The sequence below is a fragment of the Rhinolophus sinicus genome, linkage group LG06 (assembly GCF_036562045.2).
Source record: "Rhinolophus sinicus isolate RSC01 linkage group LG06, ASM3656204v1, whole genome shotgun sequence".
Taxonomy (NCBI): Eukaryota; Metazoa; Chordata; class Mammalia; order Chiroptera; family Rhinolophidae; genus Rhinolophus; species Rhinolophus sinicus.
This window is the reverse complement of record NC_133756.1, coordinates 85,871,342-85,893,244: the sequence shown is the minus strand read 5'-3', so window position 1 is coordinate 85,893,244 and position 21,903 is coordinate 85,871,342. Positions and strand designations below refer to the sequence as shown.

General features: G+C 40.3%; 2 protein-coding genes across 6 annotated transcripts in view; one reads left to right on the top strand and one right to left on the bottom strand.

Annotated features, from left to right (window-relative positions):
• Window positions 1–215: 215 nt before the first annotated feature.
• On the top strand, window positions 216–928 carry CLDN25 (claudin 25). The gene is given in 3 exon segments (XM_019753350.2): window positions 216–505; window positions 508–804; window positions 807–928. Coding segments are annotated over 3 exon segments (684 nt in total). The 5' UTR covers window positions 216–240.
• An 11,819-nt stretch (window positions 929–12,747) lies between these two features.
• USP28 (ubiquitin specific peptidase 28) overlaps window positions 12,748–21,903 on the bottom strand; it is a 60,406-nt gene continuing 51,250 nt past the window's right edge. For 4 of the 5 annotated variants that reach the window (XM_019753331.2, XM_019753333.2, XM_019753336.2 and 1 more), the window contains 9 exons: window positions 21,289–21,428; window positions 20,939–21,118; window positions 19,820–19,915; window positions 18,929–19,107; window positions 18,734–18,812; window positions 17,885–17,964; window positions 17,206–17,329; window positions 15,350–15,545; window positions 12,748–14,353 (listed from right to left, as the gene is read on the bottom strand). In XM_019753331.2, coding sequence (XP_019608890.2) covers window positions 14,178–14,353; window positions 15,350–15,545; window positions 17,206–17,329; window positions 17,885–17,964; window positions 18,734–18,812; window positions 18,929–19,107; window positions 19,820–19,915; window positions 20,939–21,118; window positions 21,289–21,428 — 1,250 coding nt within the window. In that variant the 3' untranslated portion in view covers window positions 12,748–14,177. The remainder of the gene's footprint in view (window positions 14,354–15,349; window positions 15,546–17,205; window positions 17,330–17,884; window positions 17,965–18,733; window positions 18,813–18,928; window positions 19,108–19,819; window positions 19,916–20,938; window positions 21,119–21,288; window positions 21,429–21,903) is intronic. The other variant, XM_019753335.2, reaches the window with a different exon arrangement.

The window sequence follows — 21,903 nt, the reverse complement described above, 5'->3', positions numbered from 1 at the left end:
TCCTGGTTTTTTGCCTCTCTTGGGACCCTCCCCCAGAATTCACACCCATATCTGATCTCAGGCACGCTCTGTAACCCAAACATTGCTGAGTTCCTGGGACCTGCCTCAGCTGCTGCCTTGAAAACTGAAACAGGAACCCTCTCCAAATGTGAAAGATCTTCCACTCAACAGTAGTCCCCGCTAACCAGTCACGGAGCCACTTGTCCTCCTTTTCTTTCAGCCTCTGTGGAGGGAGCAACCATGCCCTGGAGTTGCCGTGGGAGAGCCCAGCTCAGGGCACTGCTCCTCTCTCTCCTTGGCTGGGTCTGCTCATGTGTCACCACTGCCCTGCCCCAGTGGAAGACTCTCAATCTGGAACTGAACGAAATGGAGACCTGGATCATGGGCCTTCGGGAGGTCTGTGTGAACGCAGAGGAAGTCGCCGCTGTGTGCAAGGCCTTTGAGTCCCCCTTATCTCTGCCTCGGGAGTGCCAGGTGTCCCGCCTCCTCATGGTGGCCTCCCACGGCTAGGAGTTTTGGGGCTTCTGCTCTCTGGCTTTGGGTTTGAATGCTGCCAGTTTCACAGGATCAGATGGGTATTTAAGAGGCGTCTTTGCATCCTGGGAGGGACTTTGGAGGCATCAACTTCAGTCACTACCCTCTTTCCAGTCTTCTGGATGGCCTACGCCACAATCCAAGACTTCTGGGATGACAGCATCCCTGAAATTGTGCCTCGGTGGGAGTTCGGAGATGCCTTCTACCTGGGCTGGGCTGCTGGTACTTTCTTGGCCCTCAGTGGGTTACTTTTCATCTTCTCAGCCTGCCTGAAAAAGAAGATGTGCCCTCTCCCCAGATAGCTGGTCCTACAGCCCCACCATCCTGTGCTCCAGCAGAAGAGTCTGATGGCTCTTTCTATCTAATACCAAGATCTAGGAACTTGGTCATCTAGGACTCGCTTCTGCCAAGCAGTCTCTGGAATAAAGAGATGTCAGTAGAATCCTTTCTCTTCCTTACCCTTCATCACTCTGAATTTGTTTGCCTCATTGGGGGGCGGGGGGGTGGTGGTCACTGTCCTATGTGTTAAGGATTTGACAATCTTTGTGATATGGTGATCCTAATTTCAGAATGAAAAATCAAGGCACCGTTTCGAACAAACATGTATCTCTGATTTAGATCTTATTTATATAAAATGCTTTTAAACTCATAACATTAATTATATACTTTATTCTTTTATTACTGAGGAAAATATAAAATTACATCCACATAGAAAATCTAGTGTGAATAGTCACTGTATATATAGATAGAAAAACTTCAGAATATGCCTTAACAAATAAAAATGAATTATTGGCCTAGAATAGCACCTTCGGATAGAAATCTTCAATGTAGCCGTGGATTCTTACTATCCCAAAGGGAAGACATATTCTTGTTTCTGCTACGTTATAAGACTCTGCTCTGTCTCCCTGGTGTGAAGGTAAGAAATAGAGTCAGAGAGTGATAAGGTCATCAACCATCCTGGCTTTAGCGTGAAAACTGGAGAAGTCCTGGGCAAACCAGGACCCAATTGGTAACCTCAGAGTGGCTGTGCCCAAGAACTGCCAATGTGGGCATGCATGTGGAGAGAATTACAAGCCCCTCAGAAATGTCTTTTACCATATGGAAAATCATGTTATAAATCCCGTAACTTTTAACGCAAATGTCAGCAGACCTACCCAGGCTGTGGCTACAAATGTAGCCCCTTTCGCAACAATGACCCAAGTTCCTTTGCTTGCCCCACTTGCACCAGCAGGCCCTCTGCCTGACTACCCACCCCACATCTTCCTCAGGCATTGCTGCAAGTCCTCAAGAAGGAGCCTCATGCTTGCTCATAAACTGGCCAGTAGACACCACCCTGCACTCGCCACCCTGTTCCTGTCACTACCATCTGTCCCCACTGTCTCCACTCCCTTCATTGGATGAAAAACAGCCACCATCAATCCTGTTGACAATCCCACAACTGAGGGGGACAACAATGAAGGGTGATGGCTTCTGATGTCCCAAATATGTGATTTCACCCTGTTCAGAGGCCTGCTGGATTGCTTGCAGAACTGAGACTCCTCCCTCCCTACAGGGGCTCTGTGCTTTGCCAGCTCAGCTCTGAGACTGCGCTGCTGTCTCAGACACCTTGTGCTTCACGATAAAATAACCCTGACATAGCCCTGGCATCTTGAGATAGCCCTTGCTCAAGCAAGAAAACACACACACACATACCTCAACACAAGAATAAACAAGTCTGTCAGCGTAGCCCAAGTCAATTCCTTCCTTAGAAAAATGACTTTTTTTCCCTGTGAAAAGCCTGTTCAGGAGCAATTCCATCTTTAAGCGTTTGCCTTCTTGCTCAGAGTAGGGTTCTACAGGAGTCACAGTTTCTCCAGAAGCTTCTTTCCCTTTTATGTATGTCCTTTTGCATATATCCACTTAGCATACACAAATCCAAATGACAGGTAAATACATTTGACTATAAAAAGGCAGTTTTCATCAAAGTTGTATTCTGGCTTTCTCTGGTTCCAACGCTTATTTTATCAACTACCGCTTCTCAGTAAAGTTTCAAAGCTCTTTGGACCAAGTTTCAATCAGGGGTGAGGCTCAAATACCCAAGAGGTATCCTTGGATCCCACAGGGTCTACAAGAAGGACACATTCATCTGATCGTTTACTCACTCACTTAAATACTTATTGAGCACCTTCCATGGGCCAGGCATTGTGCTAGGAACCAGGAATAAAATGGCAAGACAAAATTTATCCCTGTCCTTAAATAAATGGAAATTGTAACCATGACAAACTTTACAAAATTGAAAAGGTACATCATTCTGTAAGATCATGCAATAGGAGGAATTTAGCCTTGTCAGGGAGTCACGGACAGATACCCTAAGGAAGTGATAACTGGCTAAAAGCAAAGGATGAATAGCAGTTCCAGATAGGAAGAGAAAAATGTATAAAGCAAAGCGGCTGAGTTAGGAAGGAGCCAGATACTGCAGGGCCTGTAGGTCAGGTTAAGGAAGTTGTCTCTATTGTCAGAACCGCAGGAAGCCAAGCATGTGGCCAGGAGTAACTCATTCCCCAGGGACTGTGGCAGTAGCCTGCCTCCTCTTTCCTAACACCTTGTCCCTGTGCAGTTTCCCTATCACACAACTGGTGGGATTTAAGACTTTACAAGGCACTTTCACATATTTTTATTTACAGAGATTTATGTAATGTATCTTGATTTTTTTTTTTTTGATGTTGAGATAACAGACAGTATTTGTTTTGCTAATGAGGAAATTGGTATTCAGAGAATTTAGGCAACATGTCCATGGCAAGTAATTAGCTGGTCAGGACTTGAATCCTGGGTTTTGACGCCTTGGCAGTCTTTTGTCACCCCGTCCTGTTGCTTCATGAGGATTGGTTGCTGAGACAGTCCACCAGACCAAAGGAAAACCTTAGCAGCAAAGCAGGAGGAAAAGCCAAAGACTTACAAAGAAAAATCTTGTCCTTTGTGCTTTTGTTGAGGTCTAAACAGGGTCTTTGTTGCCAGGTGGCTCACCTGTGCCTGTGAGTGGCTTATACCTCTCATCCTAATCCCACGTTTGCAGGTGCTGATATTTTTCACCAGCGTGTGATTATGCCTTCCTCTGAAAAAAGAAGAGAAAAAAAAAAGAACAGAAAATAGTCTGTCTTCCTAACACTCCTTAAGAACACAAAAGCGTTTTTTAAATGGAGGTGGGGCAGGCACTCTTTACTGATTCCCAAATGGCCAACAATTTATGTCATTCCCAGAAAGGAATGTGATTTGCATTCTGGCCAGAATCCACTTTTAGAAAGTCTAAGAAAGAAGATGATTTTCACCTAAAATGGCCACTGTTTTTATCTACCTGTTTTGTAGAGAAAATAATGAGAAATAAAAATAGAATTAATTAAATCTTAGGTTCAACTCAGCCTTTTCTCATACATTGTGGCAAATTATTCTAACATGAAAAACATTTGTGGTTACACATGGAGAGCTGTGTTGTCATATGTATTAGAAACAGAAAGGGACATCAATCAATCAATATTTCAAGTCAAAAGCTTTTATTGCGTGCACGCCATTGTAAGAAAATAACTCAGGGACTCATTAAATTCGATGTAGTTAGAATCTGATGCTTTCAGTGCTATCTTTTCCACCAGCCTGTCTTTGGGTCTGAAAATTTCACCATTAGTAGATACGGCATTCCAGGAAGTTTCTATTAAAATATTCATCTGTTACCCTTCTGGGCCTGAGATTAGTTCTTGGGGAAAAGTCCTATGGTACCCAATACGGGCTAGACACATTTTGGGAGGGAGGAAGGGAAGTCACAAATGGTTTAACGGGCTTTTGGACAGGAGATGTGTCTCAGCAGCCAGGGTTGGAACAATGAGAAACTCGAGGGTTAGGAAAATGTTTGCAGTCACTGGCCTCTACTATGGAAGTAAAAGAAGCTGAGTCCACTTTCTACTCTACTAATCCAAAGATGTTTTTTAAGCCAGTCATTCTCCTTGCCACCTCATCCACATGTATGGATGTGGGATGGACTATTTTATTGCCCAGAATTTTGAATAGAGCCCTTGGGTGATACATGAGCCATAGTCTAAAGAGAGGGGCTCAACACATTGCTGCTAAGAAGTGGTCAAACTGGTCAGCCTTCGCACACAATAGCCTACTAAGAGAAGCACGGAGCTCCACTAGGATTCTTGAAAGAGTATTCCTAACCGTTGGGAGTACTGTGATGTTCCCTACCCTTTTCTGTGAGGAATGGGGTGGAGATGGACCTCAAGAGAACCACTCATAGATGGGAGTTATTCCCAGGAGGACTGGTATCTGACACACACACACCCCATCCCTGCTGATCCACGAACTGCTGCCTCAGCTCTGCTGCTACCAGAAGGTGCCCAAGAAAGTTCTTGGGAAAACCTGCCCTGTGTTGTGGAGGCACAGAGAAGGGTGCCTGACCGTCATCACCGGAGCCGCCTGAAAGCAGGGGACTAGCTGGAGCGGAGCATGGCGGCAGCCCCTGCATTCTGCCTTGTACTTGGGAAGGATGGTGAGCTTTCCCTACCCAAATGGATGCTGGGGAAGGCAGTCTGGGCGGCACCGTCCCAGGGCACTGCTGGAAGAGTGAACGACAAGGGCAGGAACTAAGAGGGACTGTCAGAGTTCAGTCAGAGTCCAAAAGCCACATCGGGGACAAGATATGGGTTCTCTGAAGAACCCATAAAATGTCCCACACATGAGCTTGCAGTTGCATTCTTGCCATAACAAAGGACATTTGAGAATAAAGGGAGTACAGTTAAGTCCTCACTTAATGTCGCCAATAGGTTCTTAAAACTGCAATGAAACAACGTATAATGAAACCAGTTTTACCATCGGCTGATTGATAAAAACAACAGTTAAGTTCCTAGAGCATTTACCTCACCATTATAACAAAATGGTATCAAACCAAATGATGTTATTCGAGGGCCTGTTAAACAAAACTGTTTCTTTACAAAGGAAACGTCCTTTGCCTTCTTCTGTAAACGCCCCCCTCCCCCCCAGGGCTGCCAGAAGTTGGGGATGAAGAGGGGAATGGAGCAGGGAGAGTGAAAGAACATCCTATGGCTCCTTCCTTACTGCTGGTCCCTGAACTTCAGGCTGAGGCCTGAACTAAGGTGAGGGGAGAAGCACCGAAAAGAGTGAGTGAGTGAACCTTCGATCTGGAATGGTTCAGACTCAATCATACGTGAAACTTATTGTTTTCATACTGAAACAATAAAGCTGAGCTCTTCCAGAGATACGGTCAAGGGGCAGGAGAGGAGATCCAGAAAATCATATTGGAAGGTAGCAGTGGAAACAAAAAGAAAGCTATTGACGCCTTGCATTTTATCAAGTTTAGACCACTCAGTAAAATGATTAAAAAAAAATATGTCTAAAACAGGTAAACAATCAGGTAGGAGATAATGTAATTTTTCTATCCAGCATAAAACCTTAACCCTTCAACATCTCTCCTCCAGATTGGCTAAAATGGACACACCACTTGCCACAGGCCCATAACCCCCTGGGTATCTACATTATGCCCTAATTGTTTAGAAGCCACCTATAAGCCACATGGCAGATTTCCCCATGACAACTGTATCTGGAGCTCCACTTCACACCAGGTCATTGCCACATCTACTGTTTCCTTTAACTCTGAAGACATACCTGCAAGGTTAAATAGTCTCCTGTTTTATAGACCAGGAAAAGAGGTTCAGTCAGTATTTGCACTCAGATGTGTCAGATTTCAATGTCAATATTCTGTCTATGAACCACATCTTCCTAAGAGACATATTAATTCAGCAGTGATTTATAAATCAGGAGAGCTGTACAACTGTTTACCTCATGTATGAGATCTGGCTGTTCCTTAAATACGGATAGTCAAGATGACTTAGTGAATGACCATGCTACTTCCAGGTCATCATTGCGGATTCTGTCCTCACCGTTAAAATCTAAATGCTAACTTGGGAAGACCAATTTTGGTATGCAATGATACCTCGGACCCACTATCAAGACTCTAGATAGAAAGCTGGCCATCCGTCCAAAATGTGATTAACACAGGCCTAGCACACTTTTAATTTTCAAATCTCACTACTGGCAGTTCCTGGATACCATTTTTGTGCCAGCTTACCAATTCCAAGTCACCTAAATTCCAAGTCAAGCCTCCTTCTCCTCAAAGTTAATATCTCTGTTCATTGCTTATGGTCAGTTTCTTGTCTTCGTGTAGCAGGAACAAATCCAGGCTTCTCCTATTTTGAGGTTAGTGACCAGGTCTCTGCAGGTCCCATTCACCTATCTATAAATGGCCAAACTGCTACACAACAAGGAGGTTGAGGGGCCATCATAACTAGCCAACAACCTAATGGGCAATGCAGCAATCAAGAGTGCTGAAAGAAGACATGGAAATGCCCTAAAATAGCTCTTAAGCCACTTCCTCTGATCTGTAGATCAATGGTACTTTATTGCTCAATAACTTAAAAGAATGTGGAGAATTTTTTTAAAGGTTCAGGGAAAAGTAATAATGACCAAATAGCTGAGAAATTGGGCCTGTGAGCAAACTTTAAGGAACTGACGTGTTTATGGAAATTGAGGAAAGGTTAAACAGAAAAATTACATTGATTTCCATCAAAGTTGAGTTTAACATGAGGAACGTGCCAAAATAAAACATATTAATTCAGAAAGCATGAAAGCCTGTAAATTGTCATTGAAGGAGGTTCTACAGACATTTTATGAAACCATACACTTCAGTGTTTTTATGACAATGTAAAGCCACTAAGTAGGCATGAAAGTTCTATGAAAAAGTATTTTTCAGACTGTGTATCAGAATCACCTGTGATGTTTCTAAGCATAAAAGCATCAGGGTCCCACCCCAAACCTAACAAGTCAGTATCAGTAGGGTTGAGGCCTAGGCAGCTGTGTTTTTAAAAGTGACACAGCTGATTATAGTTGGTGGCCAAGGTTAAGAATCAATGCTGAAGAGCTTTGAAAAAAAAACTTACAAAAGAGAATCACGAACAAAATGCAAAGACCAATAAACCTCAGGAAATAATAATCAAAAAGAAAAGAAGATACATGTCACTCAGTATCAGTAATGAAAAGGGGGACATCACTAAGATCCGAGTCATTACACACACACACACACACGCTCGCACGTGAGCAACACATGGTGCTATTATAAACTTTCTGCCAGTACATTTTAAATTTTAGATAAAATGGACAATTTTCTAGTAATTTTCCAAAACTGCCACGAAGTAACCAAAGAAAACCTGAAAACCCTGTATGAAACAAATTCATAATTAAAAGCATTCCTACAAAACAAACAGTTCTAGGCTCAGATGGTTTCAATGATGAAGTCTTCCAGACATTAAGAAATAATTCTTGGGTGGCCAAATGGCTCAGTTAGTTAGAGCGTGAGGTCTGAACAACAGGGTTGCCGGTTCAATTCCCCCATGGGATGGTGCGCTGTGCCCCCTGCAACTAAGATTGAAAACGGTGACTGGACTTGGAGCTGAGCTGCGCCCTCCACAACTAGATTGAAGGACAACAACTTGGAGCTGATGGGCCCTGGAGAAGCACACTGTTCCCCAATATTCCCCAATAAAATTTATATAAAGAAATAATTCTCTTATCCAAACACTTCCAGAGAATGGAAAACGAGAGAACATTTTTGAAGTCATGCAATAAAGCTGGAATAATCTCGATACCAACCTTGAAAAGGACATTACAAGAAAATTAAAGGCCAATCTTTCATAAATATATGTGCAACAATCATAAACAAAATATGAAAATAAATGCCATATACATATAAAAATCAAATCATGATCAAATTCAATTTATTCTGGCAACACATGGTTGATTTAACATTTAAAATTAATATAATTCACACATGAACAAAGGAAAAGGCCCACATAATTATTTCAATAGATTTAATAAATTTCAACATCTATTCATAATTTCTAAAAAACTTCACAAACTAGGAACAGAAGAAATCTTTTTTATCTAATAAATGGAATTTACAAAAAGCCTACAGCATACTTAATGGTGAAATATTGAAAAGTTTTCCTCCGAAAATTGGGAGACAAGGAAACCTATCACTTCTATTTAGCATTGTACTCATAGTCTGAGTCAGTGTGACCAGGCAAGAAAAATGAATGTAGTAAGGACTTGAAATAAAGAAATATAAGTCATCATCCACAGATAACATAACTGTGTATAGAGAAAATCTTAAAAAAAAACTGATAAACTATTAGAATTAGTAAATGAATTTATCAATATAGGGTTGATATAAAAGAATCAACTTGTTTCTAGAGACCAGCAACAAATAAAAACGGAATTAAAAAAAAAAAAACCAGGGTGGACGGGTGGCTCAGTTGGTTAGAGCACAAGCTCTGGGCAACGGGGCTACCGGTTCAATTCCCACATGGGCCAGTGAGCTGTGCCCTCCGCAATTAGAATGAAGTCAATGAGCTGCCGCTCAGCGCCTGGGTAGCCAGATGGCTCAGTTGGTTGGAGCGTGGACTCTCAACCACAAGGTTTCCGGTTCAACTCCTCGACTCCCGCAAGGGATGGTGGGCTTCTCCCCCTGCAACTAACAATGGCAACTGGACCTGGGGCTGAGCTGCATCCTCCACAACTAAGATTGAAAGGACAACTTGACCTGGAAAAGTCCTGGAAGTGCACACTGTTCCCAATAAAGTCCTGTTCCCCTTTCCCAGTAAAATCTAAAAAGAAAAGTCAAAAGATCAAAGATCCAGGAATAAATTTTATGGAAGACATGGAAAACCTGTACACTGAAATTAAAGAAAACCTAAATAAATAGGATATACTACATTCATAGATCAGAAGATGTTAATTCTCTCTAAATTATCTAGTCACTGTAAACCTAATCAAAATCCTTGAAGATCTGTGTGTACATGTATGAAAATGACAAACTGATCCTAAAATTTATATTGAAATATAAAAGATCAAGAATAGCCAAGACAATCTTGAAGATGTTCAAAACTGGATAATTTATTGTACTGGAAACCAAGACTTAAAAGGTACACTAGTTAAGAGAGTGTGATATTGGTACAAGTAGACAAATAGGCCAATGGAACAGACAAGAGTGCCCAGAAACAGACCCTATGTAGACACGATTTATGACAAAGACATAGCACTGGAAAACAGACAATGTTTTCAATAAATGGTATGAATTAATTAGCCAATTATAAAAAAAAAAAAACTGCTGGAAGATAATACAGAATATCTTCATGACCTTGGTAATAATTTCATCAACAGGGCATACTAAGCACTAACCATGAAGGAAAAGACTGATAAATTGGACTACATTAACATTAAAAATCTGTTTTCATCAAAGATATCAAGAGTGAAAAAACAGAATGGGAGAAGATATATGTAAAGCATATAACCAAAAGTTTCCATAAATCAGTAAGCAAAAGAAAATTCAACAAAAATGTATGCAAAAGACTTAAACAGGCATTTCACAAAAAAGAACAGCCAAAGACCACTAAGTCCATAGAGATGCTCACCATCACTAGCACGCCAGAAGTGTAAATTAAAACAATATCATCCCACATCTACCGAAATGGCTAAATTAAAAATACAGACAAAACCGAATCTTGACAATATGGTGCAACTGAAACTCTTATAAACTGCTGGTAGAAGTTTAAATTGTTATAATTGCTTTGGAAAGCTGTTTGGCAGTACCCAATAAAAATATATCAACCTATTCCTATGAACCAGTAATTCCACTCATAGTTATATACCAACAGAAATGCAGTCATGTGCATCAAAAGACATACAAATGTCTGACAATTAAGTTAGTGAACTTGTTGCAACAACGCTAACAGTTTTTGATATCAGAGAGATTATTCCTTATGAATTCGTACCAACTGGACAAACCAAGTTAATTGGACAATAGTTAACCAAGTTTACTATTTGAAAGTGCCGAAAAGGCTGCGTGAAACAGATAATCTGAACTTTTTGCCAACAGTTCATGGCTCTTGCATCACAATGCCCCAGCTCACATGGCACTGTCTGTGAGGGAGTTTTTAGCCAGTAAACAAATAATTGTATTGGAACACCCTCCCTACTCACCTGATCTGGCCCCCAATGACTTCTTTCTTTACTCAAAGATCAAGGAAACATTGAAAGGAAAACATTTTGATGACATTCTGGACATCAAGGGTAATACGATGACAGCTCTAATGGCCATTCCAGCAAAAAAGTTAAAAAATTGCTTTGAGGGCTGGCTCGGTGGCTCAGGCAGTTGGAGCTCCATGCTCCTAACTCCAAAGGCTGCCAGTTCAATTCCCACGTGGGCCAGTGGGCTCTCAACCACAAGGTTGCCAGTTCAATTCAAGTCCCGCAAGGGATGGTGGGCAAAGCCCCCTGCAACTAAGATTGAACACGGCACCTTGAGCTGAGCTGCCACTGAGCTCCCAGATGGCTCAGTTGGTTGGAGCGCGTCCTCTCAACCACAAGGTTGCCGGTTGGATTCCCGCAAGGGATGGTGGGCTGTGCCCCCTGCAACTAGCAACGGCAACTGGACCGGGAGCTGAGCTGCACCCTCCACAACTAAGATTGAAAGGACAACAACTTGACTTGGAAAAAAGTCCTGGAAGTACACACTGTTCCCCAATAAAGTCCTGTCCCCCTTCCCCCATAAAGTCTTAAAAAAAAAATTGCTTTGAAGGGTGAACTAGGCACTGGCATTGGTGCATAGCTTCCCAAGGGGAGTACTTCGAAGGTGACCATAGCGATATTCAGCAATGAGGTATGTAGCACTTTTTCTAGGATGAGTTCGCAAACTTAATTGTCAGACAATACATGAATGTTCCTAGTGGCATTACAGGTAGTAGCCAAAAACTGGAAACTCAAATGACAACTAGCGGAATAAATAAGATATATTCATACAATGAAATACAATAAACTGAGCAGTGAAAATAAACTACAGCTACAATAAATTCTCTCGTGTCTTATCCCTGCTACATCCCAGATCGTCATTCAATACTAGCCTCTAGTTCATTATTTAAATTCTTCTGTTACATGTATTCTCTTCACACCTTTCTTGAAGTAGGGTAAATATGTTTATATGCCTCAGTGTGCTTAAAAGAGCTAACAAATCCAAACAGATGAGGACTGCAATTCCAGCTGACCATGGAAAGTCTAAACCCGGTCTCAAAGGAATTTATGCTAAATTTGTTTGGGCAAGTACCCAGCCCAAACTCTTCAATCATTTTAAGTAAGGGTCACAGCATTTTCTTCCTCTTCCTCCTCTCCCCACCTCCTTTCCCCTCATCATTTTTTCACAACCCTTTAAATATGTAAAAAACGTTCTTAGCGTGAGAGTTTGTGGATTCTGTAAGAAACCCGGCTGGGCCTAAGGCAGCCAGCTAAAGAGGAAAAAGAAATTCTCAGCACTCCCCCTGGTGGTTTGAGTGGATCCCAAGTTTACAAACTGCTCAACACCGCACACAACAAATGTTCATCAGTTCCGTTTTTGGCCAACTGTAGATTCCCAGTAGCTGACCAGAAAATAACTAATGTGGAAAGATACAAAGCAAAAGATTTTACAAGACAACCAAGGACAATTGAGCAGTTGTTAAAAGCACAGGCTATGAAGTGAGACCACAGAGGGTTAGTGTCCTGGCTCCACTACTCAGGACATCTATGACCTTAGACAAATCCTAGTCCCCATCATCATCCAGGGGTTGTTACATGAAATGAAATAACATAACTGTGTACAGTATTCAATAATGACAGGGATTTCAAAGTGAAAGGTAAATGGTGGTACTTAGAATTTTAAACAGGAAAAGGAAATCATTGGGTAAGAAAATTGATCAATTTCCCAGGAAATAAATCTTGGCAATGAGCTTTAAAATACAAAAGCACCTTTGAACATCTGTAAAAGATGGGCAAACCATTAACTTAATCAAAATATAAGAAATTCAGTTTAGAAAAATATATTTTTTTCCTTCTAAATTTAACAAATTAGAAAGTGGATGAACTTACATGCAATGCAACTAACAAACGAGATACAAAGCTATCAGTCACCAGGCACTGCTCCAGAGTTGATCATTGCCTGCTCTTATTTCACCCCATTAAGTTTCTCAACTCTTTAATCTACTTTTATCGTTCAAAAAACTGAAACATGACAAATGCTTACTGGTTCCATCCATTTCCAAAGTAGAAAATATACATTTAAATAAAGGCCATACTGGACACCAAAGGTAAAACAAATACTTTTATTGCACATTTATAAAATCTGCATAGTTCTATCAAGCATTCTTCCCTCCCATGATTCCCTCTTTAATCAAAAAATTTGATTAAAACATAATACCCAATCTGGAACTTTTTAAAAAAATGGTCAATAGGGGATATTTCTCTCACTACCTATACATATATATGTAGATTTCTTTTTATTTTTACAAACCCACATCCCATATTTTTTCAAAGCAAAAGGGGGAGGGTATCAAAATGTTCTTTTGGGCCAGCAGACTTAGACATCTGTTTTTGAAAATTTTCCAATGTTAGAAAATTTTACCTAAATGGTTAACAACTATTAAAACACAATCTTTAATCATCAGTGTGATCTCTGTTTCTATGAGTCTGTTTTTGTTTTGTTCAGAGGGAAGGGGGTGGGGGTATGGGTCAAAAAGGCGGAGGGAAAAACAGCCAATAATATTGTGATCAGTTTGCACAGTGACAGATGATTACTAGACTTAGTGTGGTGATCACTTCGTAAAGTACATAAATGTCGAATCAATCACTATATTGTACACCTGAAACTAATATAATATTTTATACCAGCTATACTTAAATTAAAAAAACAAAGCCCCCCTCCCCAACCAAAAAAAGGGCCAACCATTCTAGTATAGGACACCCGAGAGTTTACATATACACACTTCCTCATTTAGAAAAACAAAACAAACAAAAAAACCCATTACTTTTAGTCAAGTTTCACAATGCTATTACATTTAAAGTCCTTAATGCTCTCCTTTCTTTCACTCAGGACTGAGCATGAGGTTTTCTGGTTTATTTAAAAATATAAAATAAAAGAGAGAAAAGAAAGAGGAAAGGCAGCTTTCTTTTGACTTTTCAGAGTCTTTCAGCCACATGACCTTATGTTCTTCCCACATGTAAAGGGTGGTGGTGGTTTATCAGCAACCCACTTTGTCAGCTCCTGTCAAGAGCCAGGCGAGGTTTATATTTCTTACCTCTTACAGTTAAGAATTTTTACATGTCATCTGTATTTGATAAAATAACTAGTAGCTGTTCATCTGGTGAGGGTTCTGATGAATCACCCTTCTATTCCACTGTCAAAAATATGTATGCCTGAAGGATAATTTTAAAAGTGGCAAAAGGCTTAGAAAAGCCCAAGCATCCTTGTAGGTACAAGAAGTCATTTCAGTTCTTCTGGCATAATTAGATACCTTAGTATACTGGTTCCTACCTTTTTTAGTGAAATTGCTTTTGTTATTCTATTCCTAAAAAGTGCAATTTTATTTTCAATCCTTTGTTAAACACACAGCCTAGTTGGGGTCTGGATCTGAATCTTACTTTTTAACCTAATTCCTTTCCCATGGTAGACACTGTGACAACAGACATCGGTGCAATAGGCAGGCAACCAAAGACCAGGATGGGCCTTGAATACGTGGGGCTTATTTCACTGTCACAGTTGAAACCCCTTGAATTGACTCCATGACAGCTGCAAATCGGCTACAAAGGTCATAGGGAGAATTGGGTCGAATAGTTGGAGGCTCCTTCAAGACAATGATTTCTGCAGAAGGATCTAGAAGCCTGGGCAGAAACTCCCCTAAGCACAGCTGTAGATTTTCTGTGGAGGGAAAATGGATGGTTACATATATAGCTAAATAGATCTCTGAGTAAAATCTAGTAAGTCTGCAACTATATAGCACTCCATATAGCCCATTACCCAACCTTAAAGGTCAAAGAATTATTCTGACTAGCTAACAACAAATGATAATTCTTTCAGGCCAAACCAGGAGCAAAACCCTACTTGCCAAATATACCACAGCTTTAGGTCATTGCTTTAAAATATCTGACCTGTGGCAGAATAACACTATATATTCACTTCATTATGGATAGGTCTTCTAATCCATCATCCTTCTAAACTTTGAGAAAGTGGATATAACACTCTGTACCATAAATATAATGGTGTTTTCTTTCAAATGATTAAAATATACCAATGTGTACACATGGCATTAAGCTATGCATCACACACCATCTCAATAAAATCTGAAGACATTAAAGGCATTCATTTAGAATGTACACCAAGTTTTTCAAGCCTATAAAACTCACAAAAAAAAAAAAAAAATTTAGGCTGCCTCTCCAAAATGCTTTGGAAAAACAAGAACACTTCATTTACTAATCTATTAATCTCAACAGCATCAGAGTTAATATGATTATATTGTGATATTTCAAGCCAGAGGAAAATTTAGTTATGGCACCATCAGGTAATCAAGCTGCATAAACAGATGTTGATGTTTAAACTATAAAATTAGAGTTCAGGTTTTGGCAGTTGAAAAAGCAATAAAAGTGTGACATTCCTGGAGAGCAGTGATGTTTTCAAACAGGGCTTCCTGGTTGTCTGTGGAGATGCTTCAGCAGCCACAGAGGAGGAAAGAGGCCCAGAGGTCCAGGCTCCCATCCCTTGTTTCAATGGAGCAGATGTACTTTTAACTCATTTATATACTAGGGGATTCCAATAAGCCCTTAAAAAAATGTGGCAACCAGTGCTACAAAGTGAGACCACTGTAATGTCTACAATTGCCGAGAGGCTTAGAAATTGGCAGTGCTCAACACAACATACCTGCAATATCTTGCCCAAGGTAAGAGCACCAATGTTTTCTCATGATCTCAATGGCATCCAGGTCATCCTTGGAGATATCATTATTAATGATAAGGTGAATGCAGGGAATGATCAATTCATTCATCACACTGATGCCCTCTGTTACAGAGTGGTCATCATTTGTTTCAAAGAGAGAAGCCGCTTTGGCATTCAGCTCCTACAGATAAAAGGCAGAGTGAAAAAAAGTCAGAAAAAGATAAATACTTTTTATAGAAGATACTGAACAAGCAGTTCCCAAACTTTACTGCACATTGGAAATGCCTGGAGGACCTTTAAAAACTAATTGTTTTAAAAACAATTACTCCAGACGTGCTGATGTAATTGGTATGCAGGTGACATAGGCACTGGGATTTTTTTAAAAGCTCCCAAGGTGATTCTAATGCAGTGAAGCCTCTGACCCACCGGGCTAAACTTGCAAGTCAAGGTCATGCTTAACACCTGCTCCTAACAAAAGGCCTATTCGATGGTTCTAAATCTCCACTGAGCAGCAGAAGCCCTGCAAGACATGCTGATGCCCAGGATCAGATTTAAGCGTCTGGGGAGGGGCCTGTGCATGACTGTGAAAGCTCCCTTGGTGACTCTGATGCACACAGGGGAGAGACCAGCGATGGACACAAACTAAATCACTACTACCGTCTACCTGTGCGAGCAGAGCAGGACATTCAAAATGTGATCTGTACTTGGAGATTTAAAAAATAAAAGCAGGGGGTGGCCGGATGGCTCAGCTGGTTAGAGCGTGAGCTCTCAACAAGGCTGTCAGTTTAATTCCCACATGGGATGGTGGGCTGTGCCCCCTGCAACTAAAGATTGAAAATGGTGACTAGACTTGGAGCTGGGCTGCGCCCTCCACAACTAGATTGAAGGACAATGATTTGGAGCTGGTAGGCCCTTGAGAAACACACTAATATTCCTCAATAAAATTTTTTTTTTAAAAAAAGTCTGACTCTAATAAAATTCAGATCCATTAAATCTACAATGCTCTTTTTTCAAAGTCCCCTGCCACACCTATAACTGACACAGAAATCAAAGTATAAATCAGAAAATAAAGCTCCTGAGGTCAACATGCTCGTACATCACGACTTAGTCTCTCCATTTGGTATTAAGAACAAGGCTGTGGTAGAAATGCTGACCTGACTCTCCCCGTGAGGAGCAATTCTGCGGGGTGTCAGGGAAGACAAACACAAGGACACAATCTGAGGCCAAGGCCCCCTCTTTGTAGTTTTCTGAAGAACAAGCACCTGTTTAATTAAACTTTTGTGTAGGAAGAGGGTATATGGGTCTGCATTTCCATGTGGCTGCCACATGCAAAACAGCTGGTATATGATAACATTATTAACAGAATAGCAGGACCAATTCTTGGCATTCATACCTTTAAAAAACAAACAAACACTGGAGTCTCTTTTAAGTCACTAAAACTCTCATCCAGCAAGGAACACAGAGAAAGCACTGCATTCCTTCAACACACATTTATTATATGCTTAGTACGTGCCAGACACAGGGAAAACAGCTGAATAAGAAAATCTGTGCTCAAAGAACTCACAATCTAGTAGGAAAGCAATGTGATAAAAGCTATAATGTAGGTATACATAAAGGGCACAAAAATAGGATAACTAATTCTCATCCCAACTTCTGTCAGGGATTGAAGAATGATATTCACTTTAACTTAATCGGTTTCAATGTTAAACTACTCTTGAAAGCTTGGAAAAATCTAAACTTTGGGATTATTTTGCTTTTTAAGTTGTATTTCTTCATGGCTTGGAGCAGAAGTAAAGACAATACAATAATAAAAATCATAAGGCTTTACAAACAGTACAAACCAGAAGGCATTTTCTTCGGTATAAAGCGATCACTGATTCCTTCACTCCCCGTCGGGGCCCCTTCATCAGCAGAGCGGCGTTGCTCTGGTAGGCATACACCAGGTAGGAAAGGGCCTCTTGGTACCTTAGAAATGGTAGATAACAACAGCTGAGCACTCCTTTCCAAAAGTCAGGTTTTAGACTTCACTATCCCTAATACGAATATTTACACAGCTGTAATTATGGAAAAGTCTTAAAGATGGAGGCAGTATCGGGTACTGGGAGAAGCCTGAAGGCCAGATTGCAGCCAGGCTCAGCTCTTCTATAAGTTGGGCAAGAAACCCAAGACTTCCCTGGCCTTCAGTTGTTCCTAACTCCAAAACAAAGAAGAGGACTAGATGCTCACTAAGGTCCACGCAAACTCTAAATTTCATTTTCTGAGTTTATCTTCATTTATCACAAAGAAAATCGGGCCATTATGTCTCTTTACTAATAAATCTTACCATTATGGGAAGGATGAAAAAACGCATGTCATGTTCAGAGCAAAACTGAAATGCAACACTGGAAAAAGTAGAGGCCCACTGGCACATGTGACAAGGGAGGTGATGCATGGCTGTGATTCTTAGTATTCCTGGGCTCACATCAATAAATAACAGTGTCCTGACCAATAAGAATCTTAGTGACATAAAAGGCAACATACTTTCCTTTTTGATAGAGTTCCAGGCCTGTTAGGAGATACACAGACACCTTTCGAAACAAACTATAATCTTCATGCCACTTCTGAAAAGGAATGACTACCATTAATGATTCTGACCACATAAACTATTTTTACACTTTCCACCACAGTTAAGTTTAAACTCAATACAAATATTCATTGAGCACATATAGCCAGGCACAAAAGTGACAAACACAAAAACTTTGAGATAAAAATGTATTCAACATTTAGAATAAACATCTACTGTTGACCTTAATTTTCAATGTCCTGTTCCTTCCACTGAGGAAGAGAAATATTTATTTCACATGAACTTAGAATTTATGATCTTAATTTCCAAAACCCATGTCAAAGTCATTCAGTTCTGGTTTAAACAAATGACCTCTCAAGTACAAATGAAACCATCCAGATGTGGAAAAGATGAAAGGACAAGGTCATCCCAATGACACAGGACAACACTCAAGCTCAGCAAGTGTGCTGGGCACACCACAGGTAGTATATAACATTGTTTTATGTACAACACAATGCTTTTTTGGAAAATCTGTAGTTACAGATGCATTTTAATGCACAAAAATTTAATTTCTATTACAGAAATATTAGAAAACTATATTATTTAAAAGAAACTAAAACCACGAGTTTAAGAATTTTATTGGAAGTACTGACTCATTCTAATAGAAGAATGGAATAAAGTAACCTGCTATTCTGAGGGTAAGAAAAGATAATTTATCCAGGTTTTTTTTTGGGGGGGTGTCACTCAGTCTGTGATAACACTAAATTATCAGTTTTGCCTCAGGAATTAATGTTTGTGGCTTTGTAGATTGAAAGAAAAGACTTCACCTTGTACTCCTCCATATTCATGTCATCTGGACCAATCTCCTTCAGTTTAGCTTGAGCCACCTTCATAATACTGATTGATCTGTGTGGACAGAGTTCAGAAAGCAATGAAAAGCTCAGTGCACAGCTTCCCCACTAGGGAAGTTAGTCAAGCCAGACCCAGAAGGAGGGGGGTTCACCTGAGTATTCTCGTCTCACCTTTCATCATAGCTAAGATTTTTATCGGCAAACTGTTCCAGAAGGGTCCGCTCTACTACCCTTTTGGGTGCTTCGTTTTGGAAAAAGTAGACGAGCACATGCTGCAGTCGAGGATCACTGTGAGGGGTGGGGGTCTCTTTGGCGAGCAGATAGAGCCTGGAGTATTCTTCATGGAATGCCTAGTGAAGACAGAATCATAGAACAGGGTGCATTGTGGGCTTCTGCACACAGAGTGATGTCTAAGGCTATAGAAGTTTCATAACTCTAAGAACACTTCTAAGAAATTCTTCTTATTAAGGAATTACAGATGCAACTATGGCATCTGTTAAGTTGTTTGCATTACATAAGGGATGAAACTCCTCTAGAATTCTGGGACCAAAAACATACTATACTCATAAGAAACATTTTTTTCATAAAATTCTCAGAAAAACAAATATTTAGTTTTCATTATTTCAGGCATATCCATGAGTCCCAAGGACGTGAATTTTACAGATCCACATAAATGCAATTTATTCAAGTACCTTAAATTTTATTCAAACACCTTAAAAAAGCATGGCCTACTTTCTCACATCATGGCTCCCAAATTACAAAGGCAATGAATGTCTCAGTCACAGCTTATTAATAGATATTTCTTAAAAACAACAACAAGCGCTCCAGGCTGAGTATGGCACAGAACAGCCCTGCTCACCACAGATGCATTAGTGCCAACAGAGGAGGGGCAACCAGCAGGGTGGGACGGGTTATTCATTAATTGGACAGGAAAGGGAGTTTTATGCTTTCCTTCAATGAAAGATATTTGTAACCCCATTTTTTTTTACCATCTAATAGAATTATTGCCCCGTTATTATAATACCTGTGGTACAAGCAAGAGAAATTAAAAAACAGAGATACCTTAATAAGCCCTGCTTCAGACCCATCTCGGTCAAAGGTCTGACGGGCTTTAGCTATGGCCAGGATGACCCCTTGCATGGCAGGGCTCAGCATCACCTACCACACGAGGGCACAAACACAGAAAGAAAAAGGAGAAGAAAGGTTCAGAAGAAGATTGCATGAAAGACAGGTGAGCAGACTGCTGAAGGGAAACGTGGCAGTGTATGCCTTGACCAGCATCTACTGTAAGTCAAGTTTCACACACCTCTTCCTATACATACTTACAGCCCCTGTTCCTCTACACAATGTCAAGACCCTGCCCAGGACAACCTATTCATGTATGTTCTCTGCAATTTAGCAGAAGAATAAAGATGTATGTCTAAAAATATCTACTATGGCACTGTTAAAGAATCAAGGTATATTGGAGCTCTTAGAGGGGAAGTGTTTGAGGTGAGAATTTCTATTTAGTTCTGTAGTTTGGTTGTGTATCCTAAACATACAAATATTGTAGACTTTTACTAAGACGAACAGTACACCTGAAACAGTCTAGAAGCTATGGGATGCACAAATCTGACTTTATAAAATGAAAACCTTCAATGATTTAAAAAATATATCTCATAGCAAAAAAAGAAAAAAGAAATCTGAGGGAGAGGATTCGTAATTGTTTATGTGCAGTGACAACTGTAAAAGAGATACACAATGAATAACTTGTGATTCTGCAGCTTCTTCATAAAGCTTTATAATTAAAAACTTCAATTTACATTTGTTTTGCTCACTGGACAACTGAAAATTTTACACTTGGAGAAAAAACAACTGACTAATACTACAAAGACTCCTAACTTAAAAGGCAATTTTTCATTCATAACACCAAAAAAGGAACTCAATTCTACCTTTCTGAGCTATCTAGGCTCTGCAGTGGCCTCGGTAGATATACGAGTATACTGGGAGCAGTGCACAGTGGGAACAAGGTTACCTTTTTAAAACTAGTGACTAAGGTCAAAACCAGATAGGCCCTCTTGTCTATTATTTGTTTCAGTGAGGAAATATTAACTATGGTCAAACACCTTACAGTATAATCAGCCAGAATAAGGGAATATAAGACTGACAACAAACAGCTAAACCCTGCCCTCGTCTCTGTACCTCCTCATCATATCCATCTGCATCAGATCTAACCAGAATCCTTCCCACACTGGGAATCTCGACTTCAGAGATCTCAGAATTAGGCTGGGCGGCAGGCTCTGCATCATTAGCCTTTTGGGGCTGTTCTGACTGCTCTGCAAGGTTTGTTTCCGGGGGCATGGGCTTCTTGGGTTCAGCTTCCTTAAATTGTGGCAGCAGAATGGACAGAACGAGTAAGAAAAAAATAGGAGAAATAAAGAAGAATTGGTTAAATGCAACAGAGACACAGAATAATAGAAACGTGAGAAAACTGTAATAGTTACTGCTGAAAACCCGCTCTCTTGAATCTGGGCTTCTTAAGTCATTCTCACCTCACTCAAGGCTGCTTCTACACCACTCTTCTCATAGGCATGTGCTGTGTTTGCAATCGCCTGGGCAGTCTGCTCCTTGGCGATCACAGCATGCTCAGATGCCAGGCAGCGAGCCCCGTGAGAAGAGGCTGCCGAATGCTCTGTTAAGGAATTACACAAAGGCATTAGCGTCTGACGTAAGTACCGCCTGCAACATTCTGCAAAAGGCAAGCAGTCGGATACAAAGTTTAATACACAACCCTTAAAAAATCTATGCAAGTTTCCCCAAGAAACTGTGACTTGAAGAAATGGCCACTTCAGCAACGACCCACCAATGATCCTGTAAAATTTAATGTGCTCCCATCTTTGTCATATTTATGTCAAGAAAGCTTCCTATAAACAACCATCTGTTAGGAAGATCACCATTTTTAGAGAAACTTGCAAATATATATATTTTGAAAGTTCTTGAGCTTTGACACATTTATATTTGTATATAGCATTACAATTAAGGCTATTATAAACTCTTTTTAAGTTAAATTTAGTGGAGTAACATTGGTTAACAACACCATAAAGTTTTCAGGTGTATGAGATTATAATTTGACATCTTTGTACTTTATTATGTGCTCCTCATCCAAA